Source organism: Helobdella robusta, assembly GCF_000326865.2.
Source record: "Helobdella robusta unplaced genomic scaffold HELROscaffold_13, whole genome shotgun sequence".
NCBI classification, from domain to species: Eukaryota; Metazoa; Annelida; class Clitellata; order Rhynchobdellida; family Glossiphoniidae; genus Helobdella; species Helobdella robusta.
This window is the reverse complement of record NW_008703718.1, coordinates 3,163,724-3,178,479: the sequence shown is the minus strand read 5'-3', so window position 1 is coordinate 3,178,479 and position 14,756 is coordinate 3,163,724. Positions and strand designations below refer to the sequence as shown.

The 14,756-nt window shown below is 33.5% G+C and overlaps 2 protein-coding genes across 2 annotated transcripts in view; one reads left to right on the top strand and one right to left on the bottom strand.

The window, feature by feature from the left end:
* Positions 1-10,537, top strand: part of HELRODRAFT_97596 (hypothetical protein) — a 44,128-nt gene extending 33,591 nt beyond the window's left edge. The window contains exons 10-19 of the mRNA XM_009014335.1: positions 4,751-4,916; positions 5,148-5,284; positions 5,452-5,608; positions 6,330-6,605; positions 6,845-6,996; positions 7,094-7,214; positions 7,496-7,705; positions 7,849-8,151; positions 8,380-8,606; positions 8,674-10,537. Coding sequence (XP_009012583.1) covers positions 4,751-4,916; positions 5,148-5,284; positions 5,452-5,608; positions 6,330-6,605; positions 6,845-6,996; positions 7,094-7,214; positions 7,496-7,705; positions 7,849-8,151; positions 8,380-8,606; positions 8,674-9,339 — 2,415 coding nt within the window. The 3' untranslated portion in view covers positions 9,340-10,537. The remainder of the gene's footprint in view (positions 1-4,750; positions 4,917-5,147; positions 5,285-5,451; positions 5,609-6,329; positions 6,606-6,844; positions 6,997-7,093; positions 7,215-7,495; positions 7,706-7,848; positions 8,152-8,379; positions 8,607-8,673) is intronic.
* Positions 10,538-11,361: 824 nt separating this feature from the next.
* HELRODRAFT_109698 (hypothetical protein) lies at positions 11,362-13,818 on the bottom strand (the record flags this gene model as incomplete). The annotated part of the gene is made up of 3 exons (XM_009014334.1): positions 13,646-13,818; positions 13,048-13,530; positions 11,362-11,861 (listed from the first exon to the last, which is right to left on the bottom strand). The coding sequence occupies exons 2-3, from the start codon at positions 13,526-13,528 to the stop codon at positions 11,362-11,364; spliced, it is 981 nt and encodes a 326-aa protein (XP_009012582.1). The 5' UTR covers positions 13,529-13,530; positions 13,646-13,818.
* Between the last annotated feature and the right edge of the window lie 938 nt (positions 13,819-14,756).

The following is a 14,756-nucleotide window of genomic DNA, read 5'->3' as shown; positions in this document are numbered from 1 at the left end:
CAATTACTACAACTACTTCTGTTGATACTATTGTTGCTGCTTCTACTACTACTACTGCTGCTGCTACTAATGTAACTGCATTGTTTTCTAAAAACTGTCATCATAATTACTATCGTCATCATTATTATTATTATTATTATATTATATTATTATCGTTATTATTATTATTATTGTCATCATCATCATTATCATCATCATCATCAGGAGCAGCAGCAACGTCACCATCACCATAACTTCTTATCTCAAAATTATAATCGTTCAAAATTCAATTAAAAAGTTCGCCTCAGAGTTTAAAAGCTGCTGTGCCGTCTGAAATGAAACTAAACAATCCTTCATATATCATGCTAACTTATGAAATGTGTGTGTGCGTGCGCGTGTGCGTGTGTGCTTGAGAGGATGTGTGAGTGGATGTGCGTGCATGTGCTTGCCTATGAATGTGTGTGTGGTTTGTTTACATGCGAAGATGCGTGTGTGAACGAACGCATTTGCATTACTTGACACACACACACACACACACACACACACACACACAGAGAGAGAGAGAGAGAGAGAGAGAGAGAGAGAGAGAGAGAGATACAAACACACACTTACATATAGAGATAAAGTTTTTTCAGCATTTCCAGCAGAAAAATGTCGATAAGTAGACGGATTATAGAGAAAATGCAGTGTATGTTTGCAGGCGTGAGTATGTGTTTGTGGACGATGGTACACTGCTACGTCTGTGGACACAAAAAAAAACTCTGAAAAATATAAAAAGGGAAAATAATCAGAAAAACAAAAATGATTTTGATAAAAAATATACGTTTGTTGTATTAATCTGCAAATGTCTTTCATGGTTAACCAAGTGAATGCATTTTTTGTTAGTGTGAAAGTTAACTGATATAACATAACTCATCAAAACTTAATATAACATAACATAACACAAATTAAAATGAAACAAATTAAAAAAAACATGAAAAAACAAAATTTAGTACAACGTTACTTACTAATAAAACACAAAAACCCACAACAAAACAAAACATAACACAACGAAACACATGTGTTAAAGCTTCTCCCTCAAGTAGCTTGCATGTGTGGATTAATCTTTCTGGAAATAGCATCAATTAATTTTCATGTATAGATGTACTTTTTTTTATCTTCTTTCTTTATTTTTCAGTTTTATTTTAAATTAAAAAAAATCTTCTTTGTGAAGATGTTTTTAAAGTAGCAGCTATGTTTTTTTAAGAATTTATCAAAATTTTAATCTAATATACTATTATTTTTATTATTTTCTTTCCCACTTTAAATATGATTAGTATTGCCTTCGAAAACTTTACTTATGCACCACTTTACTTATTCAGCTTCTGACGAGATTTTTAAATGAAAGTTCGTTGCATTCAATTATCTATTTATTCAAATTAGGAATAATTTCATATGTAATATCACAGACACACTCACACTCACTCATACACACTCACACACAAACAGAGAAAGAGAGATAGAGAGAGAGAGAGAGAGAGAGAGAGAGAGAGAGAGAGAGAGAGAGAGAGACACAAACGACAAACACACATCAGCGTTCCAATGTAATTTTCAGTAACTACAAACGATGTGAATCTTGTTAAGTTAACACTTGGCGAAGGCAGAAACATTTTTTTGTTAGGTCTTCTTTTTAGGCGTTGGATTCAATTTAGGAGGATGTCAAAAGAGTTGTGAGTGTGACGAGCAGGGTATGAAGAAGTAGCAAGCGGACTATGTGGATTGTAGTACAGACGTTTGTACATTTCCCATGCAATGTACATTTACGAATGAATCTCTACCTCCAATTGATGAAAAATAATCCAAATAAATTTACATAGTATACACACACAGACGTTGTTATTTTAACATTAAAATTTAAAATATCTTTGAGTTTATAGACAGGTACATACAAATGTACTAGCGTTAATTGTTAACCATTTAGAAATGAACCATTGACACGTTCAAATAAGTTGAAGAGTCAAAAATTCGCAAAAAACACGTGACAGAAACTTGGTAAACTTTGAAAAATTTGATAAATTCGGCATGAACTTATGAGTGAAAAGTACTTTGACATGCAAATGGGTTTGTATTTGTAGGCTCTGTACAAATTCATCAGCATGCGCGTATAAAATAAACATTAAACAATCTTATATTTGTTTCTTCTCTTATTATACAAAAAGCAGTCACACACGCGCGGATATCAACTAAAATTTTTATCCACCTAAAGTCCTAAACAGACAGGCATACAGACAGACACACACGCACACACATATAACACACACACATACACATACAAACACACGCACACACTCACATACCGACCCAGTTTAACTCAGTGGCCCGCTATATGTATGTTGTATGTTTGTTGTATGTATGTTTGTTGTACGCTCTTCTACATTGTGGCCGCGTTGAACTTTCGTTGCACTGAAAATTTTGTTTTTTCAGCTGAATTTAATGATGGACGTAATTTTGATGATGATGATGTTGTTGATGTTGTAGTTTTTGTTGTTGTTGATGTTGTAGTTGTTGATGATGTTGATGTTGTAGTTGTTGATGATGTTGATGTTGTAGTTGTTGATGGTGTTGATGTTGTAGTTGTAATTGTTGATGATGATGATGATGTTGATGATAATTAAGATGATGGTGATAATAGCGATAATGATGTTGTAGATGGTGATGTTTATGATGATGAGGATAAAGATGGTGAAGAAAATGATGATGATAAAAGTGACAAAATGACAACGGTGATGACTGCAAAATTAACATTATTGTTATTTTCGTTATCAAAACAAATATTATAAACACATTCATTCATTCATTCATTCATTCATTCATTCATTCATTCATTCATTCATTCATTCATTCATTCATTCATTCATTCATTCATTCATTCATTCATTCATTCATTCATTCATTCATTCATTCATTCATTCATTCATTCATTCATTCATTCATTCATTCATTCATTCATTCATTCATTCATTCATTCATTCATTCATTCATTCATTCATTCATTCATTCATTCATTCATTCATTCATTCATTCATTCATTCATTCATTCATTCATTCATTCATTCATTCATTCATTCATTCATTCATTCATTCATTCATTCATTCATTCATTCATTCATTCATTCATTCATTCATTCATTCATTCTTGTTATAAAAGTACGAACAAAAAAAATGTTGACGCAATGTTCTCAATAGCATTCATGTAGATTGTAATTGCAGTGATGGCATGATGTTGTTGTACTCTTTTGATAAAAGGAAAAGTTATTCTTTTTATATTTTTTCAGAATATTTTTACAATATCCATTCGGTAAATAATTTTCATTAAGATATGTTTATTTTTCGTTTTAATCGAAACTCTTCATGAAGGCAGTCTTCTTCTGTTAACCACATCATTAAAATTCATAAACAATTCACGAGCAAATGTAAGCAGATCATGCAAACGACGTATCCATCATTAAAACCAACAACAACACAACACATGTGCACATTTATAAACAAAGTTTAATCATAAAAAAAAAACGCTCGTTCACATGTAAACAATGAAGTTAGTTATGATGGCATATGGAAACATCAACGTATATACAATACATACAAATCCATACTGATATACATATACACATATACATACGAACACGTATACGTTCACTACACACATAAGCGTACGTACAATATGGAGAAAATTGATTGATTGTTTATCTTCAACTTTTGTCAACACCCAAGCAAGTCTCATTTGATTTCATTCATTCATTCATTTCATTACTACATTCACTCACTCACTCACTCACTCGCTCGCTCACTCGCTCGCTCGCTCACTCATTCATTCCTTCATCGAATCCTCCTCCATACTTACGGATCTGTTTATTTATCATTGCATTTATTAATTCGATCGTACGTCCTTTTATTTTTTTTTAATTATTTTGATATATTTTTATTTGAAATTTCGTTTGGTTGTTTAGTTTATTTTATGACTCAGTCACTTAACCCCCATACCTCTGTTTGTTTTCCTCCTATTCATTTATTTGTTTGTTATAAAACGAGTTAGTTGGTCTGAATAGCATTTATTTATTTAGTTAATCGCTACTTCAAATTTTATTGTTATTCTAATTCGTCTAAACTTTTTTCAGTTTAAATATCTTAAATATCATAAAAATTTATGTAAAAGCAACGAGTTCATAATTTGTATATGTGTATCGTACGCAAATAAAAAGACGATATTTTTGTTTGTTTGTGCGGGTGTGAGTCGTGTATAAAACATGTGTGTGCCATTGTGCGTGCGAGTGTGTGCATCTGTATGTTTGTTATTGGTAGGTGTGTTTCTGTGTGAGGGCAATCTGAACGCTGTTTGCACGTTCGTCATTCATCTGCGGAGATCATTGTGGAACATGTTTTAGCCATAAAAAAAACTAATTAGTGGCCTCGGTCAACAGTTCAAATGTAAATAATATCTTTTATCTGCTGTGCAGTGCAAGAACACTCGTGCGAATAAATTTTTCTCTACAGTGGTGCGTTGTTTTTGGAATTAAGCCTAGCAAAGCAAATGAAATTAACTCAGGCAAATGTTTATTCGAATCAATATCTGGCGGTTTAATTTGAAATAAATGCAATGTCACTGACAACAGTGTGGATAAAAATGCAGTCGAGAACGAGAAGGACAACTGACCTGACGGAAAACATCAACCACAACATCAACAACGACGACCTCAACGATTACTCCGACGTCTTTCCTTTTTACAACGACAAGAATGATTACGGCAGCAGCAGCAACAACAACAACAACAACATCGTCGTCAGCAACAACAACAACCTGACCTTAAAACACGCCGTTGAGTCAATGACTGGAACATACGTCTGCGTTGTTGAGAATTTGGCGGGAATCAAAAACAAATCTATCGATGTCGTCATTTCCGGTACGAAACTTTGTTAACTTTGTTGAAAATTCAAAAAGTTTTCTAGATGATTTCTTATTAAATATATTTTATTCAAAACTATAAACATTCAATAACGTCAAATTAAAATTTTTAAAATATTCATCCAACTCAAAGAGACTGCCTAACATGAAGTTTACTGCTTTTATTACTAGCTTTAACTATTTTTAAAATGTTAATTTTCAACTACATTCCTCGAAACATTTTGTACAGCACCTCCTATCATTAAAGATCATCCACTGAGTGTGCGGGTGGAAGAGGATGAAGATGCCGAGTTCAGGTGCAGGGTTGTGTCTTCACCATATCCTGTCAACAAGATCACCTGGTGGTTCGAAGGAAAGCCTTTAATGGTTGGAAGGGCTGGATTGCTTTTGGGAATGTTTCTGATCACTGTGTTTTGTTGTGTTGAAGAACATTTAACGCTGCTGGGCAACTCTATTCGATTGTTTTATAAATTTTTGTTGTTATGTAAAAAAGATTAAAGATGAAACATCTTCAAAATGTTTTTGCAAAGCAGGTCAAAGATCAGCCGCAGAAGTATAAAGTAGATGAAGGCAGGGGTGTCATAAAAATCAAATCAGTGACCCCACTGGATGAAGGTGACTACGCATGTGCGGCAAACACAATTGGACACCCAGTCGTCACATCAATCAATGCAAGATTATACGTTGAAAGTTAGTTCACGCTGTTCTACCAGTCTCGAACATTTTCTGTTTCCCTCTCATTATTGTTATTTATACTGTCGTTTTTACGCAAAACTAAAAAAATATTTTATTTAAATGTTTTGCAATATTAGCAACAAAGATGTCCGATGAATTTAAATCATCTTGATAAACATCAACAACAATATAACTTAAAAACAAAAAAAAAAGACTGTCAAGAAAGAATCGCAAACAAATAACTGATTGTATCGATAGACAGAGAGACAAAGCGCCAACAATTTCTTATGAACATGTTCATCTGACGTCATCAGGATTAATGTTCTTCTCTGGGGACTCATAAGTCTCTCTCCAACTCCCCCTCTCTCTCCACTCTTTTTCTCTCTTTATCCAACTCCTTTTCTCTATCTTTCACTCTTTCTCCACTAAACGCATGCAAATATTCACTCATTCACTCACGTACGGATTTTTTTTGAGTTAGCAAAACACAATTAACTACTAATTTTCCAATATAAATAAAATCAAATTATGTAATGTGGGTAAAAATTGAAATCTGCCTATTTCAGCTGAGCGCAGATGTCAACTGAACTTGCAACATTTATACACAATTATTTTTGTGGTTTTGTTAACTTTTTAAACAGGTTTTAAAAAATTGTTCAAAATAAAATTGAAAAAATTATGTCCATACAAAGAAATCATGGCATATCATATAAATTTGAATACCAAACTTCAACAGGAAAGCTCAAATTCAACCCGACACCTAGCGACTTTTTTTTAGAAATGGGACACGAAGGCAAACTGATATGTCAGGCAGACGGCAGATTACCGCCTCAAATAATGTGGCTTAAAGATGGCGTGCCACAAAACAACAACAACAATAACAACAACTTCATGAGTAGAGATGGACTGCTGTTGTTCGATCGGGTCGATAAGAGTGATGCCGGCAATTACACTTGCATAGCGAGCAATGAGCAAGGATCGATCAATGCAACAGTTTCCCTCGTGGTCTATGGTCTGTAGTTGTTTGTTATGTGTTGTTGTGCTTTTAAAATTTGAAAAAACAAACAAATTGAAATTATGAATTGTATGAACTAACAACTATACAAATCGGATGCTGATATTTTCTTACACAAAGTTTTTCTCCTTGAGCAATAATTTCTACGAATGTTTTCAAGTTGCATAGAAATGTTATTTCACATTTATTCTATCTAATTCAAATAGTTTGCTTTAACGTTTAAACTGTTCGTTCAGTTCGACCTCGCTTCAAAATTCCCCTACCTTCCAACTTGACAATGCGGGAGAGTCAGCAGTTGATGTTGCACTGCGTGGCTACAGGCGATCCTCTGCCTACGACCAGCTGGCAGAAGAACAACAATCCACTCGTCTCCAACAACAGAATTAAGGTATTACATATTTAACACGATTCGTTAACAGAAAGAATTATAGCAATTATTCCATTATGTTGACGCTAAATGTGTTGTGCATTTGTTTGCTTGTTAGGTTTTACAGAACGGAACTTTAGTGATATCGCAGTTGTACATGGAAGACTTCGGCAAGTACACATGCAACGCACGGAATGTCGGTGGCGTTGAAAGTTTCGACCTCCATCTTCAAGTCTCCAGTTAGTCTTTGTTTTCTATTTTTTTATAATTAGGATAATTGTGCATGTTTGTCTTAAAAGTTTTTAAAATTAATTCTATTATAAATTTGAAACATGAATTGTTTTATTTATTTTACCGTTATTTTTGGTGTTCAGAAATCATTTGTTTTTGTCTTAGTTACGTTAAATAATTATAAAATCGTTGGTTTTGATAAAATAACTATTGATTGTTTAACCATTAAACTAAAGTTGAGTTCAAAATTAACCAACCTGATTTCGCAAAAATTATCCTCCCAACCTAGGCACAGAGAACTACAACAAACTGATGGCCAGCGACGGATCACCACAGAGCGGACCAACTGATGGACAAACGAATGCCGACATGATGAAGACCATTATCATCGCTGTGTGTTGTGGCATGGCTTATTTGGCGGTCGTCATTAGTTTGACTGTCTACTGTACTATCAGGATGACCAGAGCGAAGCACTTGAGAAAGAAGGGCAAAGAAAAAGGTTGAAATTATTTAAAGTTGTTTCGTTTGATTAGTTTAATTTTTAATTATAAATTGTACACGTGTTTTCTGCTTCGGTTTACAATTTTTATTTAGGTTTAAATTTTTATTAGCTAATAAGAAACAATTTAACTTTCAAAACAGATGGTGCCCTCAATGGTTCCAACAGTTGCAGTAACAACAACAACATCAACGTCAATGATACTGCAGCCACAGAATGCGCTGGCTTGGTTCCAAGGAAAGATCTAGAACTTTCCTCTTCCATATCAACATCCTCCTACAATACGAGAACTAATAACATAGATGACTACAACACGCTGGCCACACTGAGAGGAACATCTCATTTGAACCTATTCTCGTCGCAACTGCATCAAACCATCTTGCCACATGTTCCTCCAGATAGGTTGTACATACCCAGGCACAAGCTACACATGATTGGAATGCTTGGTTAGAAACTTAAAATCAGTTTATTTGAATTAATTTCAGTTTAATGCGCTTTGAGCGTCGTGATGACTCAGTGGTTAGGAGTCTATGTACGCTCTTTGGATGTTGTTGATTCTTCTGAACTTTGAAAAATTTTAATGAACCTTTAACCTTTTAACCTTTTTTAATTTGTGAAGTATTTTTTAAACAGAACTGTGAGTTTTAAGTTCTTTTTCTATTTGTTCTTCAAAGGTCGTAGTCACTACGGCGATGTTTTTGTCGCCAGAACCGACCATTTGGATCTGACGACCGACGTTGTTATGGTCAAGTCATTTTTATCTAAGACCGAAGTTAATGGTGAGCAGTGTTTGAGAGAAATTGACACTTTCGGAAAATGCCACCACAAAAATATCGTCAAACTCATCGGACTATGTGCTGATATTGATCCTCTGTTTGTTATATTTGAGCACTGTGAATGGGTTTGTATAATAACATTCATTTGCTTCATTTAATAATTTTTTTAGTTACTGTCAAGTCATAAATGAGAGCGAATTACGAAACAATTGCTATAAAAAATTTCAGGATGACTTGAAGAAGTTCTTGCACGCATCTCGTGATGGCATGTTGCCGCTGATATCTTCCAATCAGATGATCGCTCTTTGCGGTCAGGTGGCCCTGGGAATGGAACATCTTTGCAACAATGGCTTGATTCACAGAGATCTTGCAGCCAGAAACATCGTCATCAATGCTGCTACGTTGGAGGGCAAAATTAGTTGCCCATCTCTCTGCAGAGATGCTTACATGAACGAATACTTCCCGCTGAATGAGAGACTCATTCCTCTAAGGTGGATGGCTCCTGAGGCTATTCTAGATTCGTGTGAAACATCTGCCAGTGACGTCTGGTCATTTGGAGTGTTTGTATGGGAGGTGTACAGTCTTGGTCAAATTCCATTATCCACAAAAACAGACGATCAAGTTCTTGAGGGGTTAAACTCCCGAGAGAATAAACTAAATTACCCGAGAATTACGCTGACATCAGGGTACAAGCCACCAAGTTCGACTGACTGTCCGGAAAATGTTTGGCAGTTGATCCAAGCATGTACGACTGAGAATCCCCGACTGAGACCTCGGTTCTGTGATATCGTCTCTTCACTATATGACCTAACTTACGAAACAGTTGTCAATAAACCTGATGGCTTTGTTATAGCTTAAATCATTAGTTTAAATACAATTGTTATTATTATTCACTTTTAATTATGTTTAGTTTCATTCTGTTATTTTTTCACGCTATAAATAATAACTTGTTAGTTAAATAAATTAAATTTTTTTGAAGTAACTTTGTATGCCCTTTCATAAATGTAAATTATTTATTAAAAATTTTAAAAGATATTTATTTATTTCAAATGTTTTGCTCTTGTAAATAAACTTTAGTGATTTTGATAAAGAATGAGCGTGATCATTGATGATAAAAAAAAAAAACAGGCAATTTATATCGGACTATGCAAGTTCTGTAAATACATCAGCCAAAGCAATTACATGTATGATCAATCAATCACCCATCCTATCCACAATACAGCACCTACTACAGTATATCCAACATAACAGACAAACCCTTTTTTCATTTTCATCATTTTGGCAAAAAAAGTAATTATTTGTAAATAAATTGTTTGAAATGTTTGTTCAAGCTGCATGTATTAATACGTTGAAATTGAGTTTGGTAATAAAACTTCTTAAAATCTTACTCTAACGTTGTAGTTAAAAATCATAAAGCAAAATTAAATTATGTACAAATTAATAAAAACAAAATAATATTCATTTGCTTATTACGTTTGATAGTTTCAATGCATTAGGACCTTATAGCTTACATAATAGAAAACGCTAACAAACAAGAACAAACATGCGAACATTTATATTTATATCAAGTTCATCAAGAGCCTTTTGTCGTAATGTCATGTCGTTGTAGCTACAGTGTTAATTCTGTTAACGTTGTTGTTGTTATCATTGTTGTTGTTGGCGTTGGCGTTGTTGTTGGTGGTGTTGCTTGTTTCATTAACGTCTTGCTTAATGTCAATATTGTTGTTGATGTTGATATTGTTGATGGCAGTTTTATCGTTGCTTGGTTGCAGTGTTGTTGTGGCTGTCAAAATTGAATTGTCTTGGTTGAAATAATTTGCATAGGAAACAACTGAATAGCTTGGTACGTTGCCTACCGCGGAGTAATTAAAGGATGAGAGTGATTGCAACTTTATTGGCTCGAAATTTAAGTTGAAGTTCAATTCCTGTTGCTGAATTTGCTGTGGCTGTTGAATGTTTTGCAAGTTTTGCGATTGTTGTAAATACGGATAGTGTTGTTTCAGTTGTTGTTGCTGCTGCTGAGATCTGTCGAATTCGTTATTGTTGGCGTTGCTTTGTGGTTTTTTGTCATTACTGAGGACGTCGTTTGGGTTGTTGTCGCTGCTGTTGATGTTGTTATTGTTGTTGTTGTTGCTGTTGTTATTGTTGTTGTCGTTGTTGTTGTTATTTGATGAAGAAGATAGTAGCATCCACGACTTCACACTATCCGGATTCACTGGCAGCAGAGCGTTATTAGAAGCCAGGTGATATCCCTGAGGACTGGACCATACGAATCCACTCAAATCCGTGTATGAAACTGATGCCGATGTTGAAGATGAAAACGATGATGGCATGGCAGTAGTCAGTGATGATAGGACCGACGATGATGACGACGATGATGATAAAGTCGGCAATGGTAATGACGATGACGTAGGATCAGCATTCAGTGACATACTATCAATGTACGTTGGAAAAAGTTGGATGGATTGTACTGGTTGAGGATGTTGATACATCCAATAATCCGACCGATCTTGGAGTGGTTTCATTTCGTTGCGGTTTGACATGGGCTGCGCGCTGGCTGCATTGTCGTTCACACTACTTATATTATGATGAGTATCATCTTCATCATCGCCGTCCTCGTCGTCTTCATCATCATATTCATCATGGTCCTCGTCGTATTTCTTCCCAAGTCTGACGTAATCATGTTGTCTGGCAGCTTTCGAATCGTACAGGATCATGTTGTCACCTGCTTGCTGCGGTTGATGGCTGTCTGACTTACCCTAAAAATTTAATTTGTTTCAGATAAAGCAATAATAATTATTATTTCACTCCTCTTACTTACAGTCCCAGTTGAAAGGCTATTAAATTTTTATTTGTTACTCGTTCAAAGGAGTTATGGGTTTAAAAAAATAAATAAACGTAAAAAAAACTAAGACTTACTCTATCTTTATCTCCTTTTTTCGTCTTATACCGATGGTTTTGAAACCATATTTTAACCTGCGTAGGAGAGAGTCCAATGTTCTGCGCCAGCTGATCACGTTCAGGCGCCGACAAATATTTTTGATTCTTAAACCTCTTCTCAAGTTCGCAAATTTGATTTTGATTGAATAAAATCCTCCTCTTCCTTCTATTCATGCCATTGAGGGGAATCCTTGGTGGATCGTACATGCCCATAGAAGCATTGTTCGTATTTAAGAGGGACACTTGATTAGAAACACCCAGAGTCTGAAGAGAGCTACTGCCACCTGTTAGTGAAGTTTGGTGATGTCCTGGGAAAAAACGTTGTTGCTGTTGTTGCTGGTGTTGTTGTTGGTGTGGAAGTTGAGTTGTCTGCGATGGTTGTGGTTGCTGTAGATGTGGTTGCTGCTGCTGCTGCAAATCTCCGCTCAGTATGTGAGAAACTGAGAGTGTCAAAATGGCGGGAATATTAATGATTTAATTTTACTAGATTTGTAGATTATTTTCTTTTTTGTGTCAAATGGGGTTTTTTAATTAATTAAAATATCGTCAACTTTAATAACGAAATTTACCATACACTGTTATTCATAGTGGTTATTTACAAATATTTTTAGAAAAACAAACATCCTGCCATTTAAATTGTGCTTCAAAGATTAGCCATTATTCGTTCAACCACAGCAAATGTACTTGCATCATATATAAACAACTCATTGCGCAATTTTTTGAAACGCATTTAAGTTTAATTGACGATTTTATTTATTTAAATATTTTAAAAAATTATTTGACTTATAATATAGTTTACAAAATTTAGTGTGATAATCTTGTTAGTTTCCACTTAAAAGTAATTTACAGAATAAAAATAATTTGGAAAGAATGATTTTTATCAATATTTAAATGCTAGTATGTACTATTTTCAATGCATTTGATGGCTTTTTGTTAAATTATGAATTAAACCAAAAATAAAAGCACCCTGAGGCGATTTAAATATCAAAACAATTGATAATGAATCAAAATGTAGTTAGTTATTAATTTCCACATAATTTTGAAGACTAGTTTTGATAAGTTGATACAAAAAACCTTAAACTACTTATCATAATTATCAAATTATTTTGCTAAATATGTTTATTAGTATAAGATTATTTATAACATAAAACTACCAAAATATATATTTTGGAAAATTTTAGTAATGAACTGACGAATGTCTTTTTTAATATGAGTTTGTGGAAAAAAGTACCTACATACTGTGGTTCTTTTTCAGTGCCATTTAGTGAATTAAGATCTTTACAATTAATTTAGTTATTTTCATTTTTGATTATTGACTCATTTTTTCAAGTTTAATTTAAATAATATTTTATTATAACTTCTTAAACTACCTATCGGAACAAAATTTTTTTTGTAGGAATTAACTTTTGAAAATCAGTAGCTAATGAAGTTTGAATTGATTCGTTGGTTCAAATAAAGTTAAAATTTATTTTTTGTTTGATGAGGGTTCAAAATAATTTTATTAAAAAAAATTAACAGTTGAAAATGAAAAGGCCAACGAGAAATAAAAATTAAAAATAATTGAATGCTATGTTACGTATTTACACAAACAAAATTTGAGCAAATACAAAATTAAAATTTTCAAACTTGAAAACGTGGAATCTCTAGTGAAAGGTGGAAACGTATACCAGCTATTCCTCATGGAGTCAGGAAACTGTGCGGAGGTGCTGGAACCAAGTGCGCCGTCGCTACCAATCAGTGACGCTGCGAAAACATTGGCAGTTTGTTGCGGATGTTGAGGGAGTTGTTGGGGGAATCCGCCGTGGCTGTTGACCAGCTGCGTAACATAGTTGGGGTAGGACGTTAGAGATGGGGGGGTTAGGGGAGTGCCGAGGAAAGATGTTTGCCCCAACAAATGTTCGTGTCCGGGTCGTTGAGTGTCGAAAGAAGTCAGGGATTGTTTTGCGGGATTTGGTTGATTGACAAATAGGAAAGGGTGGTAACTGTTTGTAGTTGGGTAGAGGTAGGAATTTGGGTTGGTGAAATCGCAAGTTCGATTGGAACTGTCGATAAAATCTAGCCTACCAAGTTCCAAAAAAGTTTTCTTTTCATCTCCAAGGTCAGACATTGCTAGCAAAAAATATCGAAAGTATTCAATTGTTTACTCTACTGTATTTTGCTAACAAATTTTCATTATTGGTTGATGAAAAATAAATTAATTTCAACAAAATCATCCAACATTTACTTGATCAACAAAAGCAACCTCCTCATTGTATGCCAATTGATGTAACGACAATAACTAACATAAATAAACAAACAAATATTTATAACTAACAAATTTATTTATATAAAAAATAATCAATCGATTTGACTTATGAAAAGACTTATGTTTCTTTATCAAAGCTGGAAAATGTTTAGTTACTCAATATTGATATATCTACTAAATATATTTATATGATCATATATACACGTACAAATACATAATTTATTATGCACAATAATTTAACTAATAAATATTTATTATATATGAGCTTTGTAGTTATTACTTATGATATTATGTATAATAACAACAACGATGTTTTTACATATCAGTGTGTTTATCACTTATAAACATATATACTATATACTTAACTTTATATACTACTATGAGCACTGATATATTAATTGATACTAGATATACTAGATATATATTAGATATAGTATACATACAGTTTGAGTAATTTTGCTCGCGACTTCAAGTATTGCTGAGTCCAAAGTCTTGTTCTGAGTAAATATAAAATCACTCGGAAGGTCTGTCATATATAATATCTATCTACATGTGTGTTTTATTGTGTATCAAAGAGTATGATAATGTTATCATAATTCTTTCGTTGTTTTGCAGTTGGCTGTGTTGTGATGATATAAGTAATTAGAAGTATTGTATAGTTATCTTTTTGTTCCTGTCAAGTCATTGTAACACTAAACCAACACTACCATAGTAAAGTTGTTTAGCAGGGATGGTTTTGATTAAAAATGATTGTCATTGTTGATAAAAATCCGCCATATGTAGTATTATTTATCACTCAAATTGGTAATTTTAGCATTAGCTATCACTAATGCAAAAAATTTTAAATCACAACCATATATACAACAACTGTAGTTCATTTACCAAATATGAAAATAAATGTAGTTGCTAATATGTTTTTAATAATATTATTCTCATTACAATTAATTATATTATGAAAAAATAATTAATTCATATGGTGTGATAGTCATTCGCCATTTAATAATGCTGTTAAAGATTCATATGTGATGAATTGCAATTCATGTGACTGAAATTTTGTAGTGAATTCACTCAAGTGGTTTTTTTTTATTTC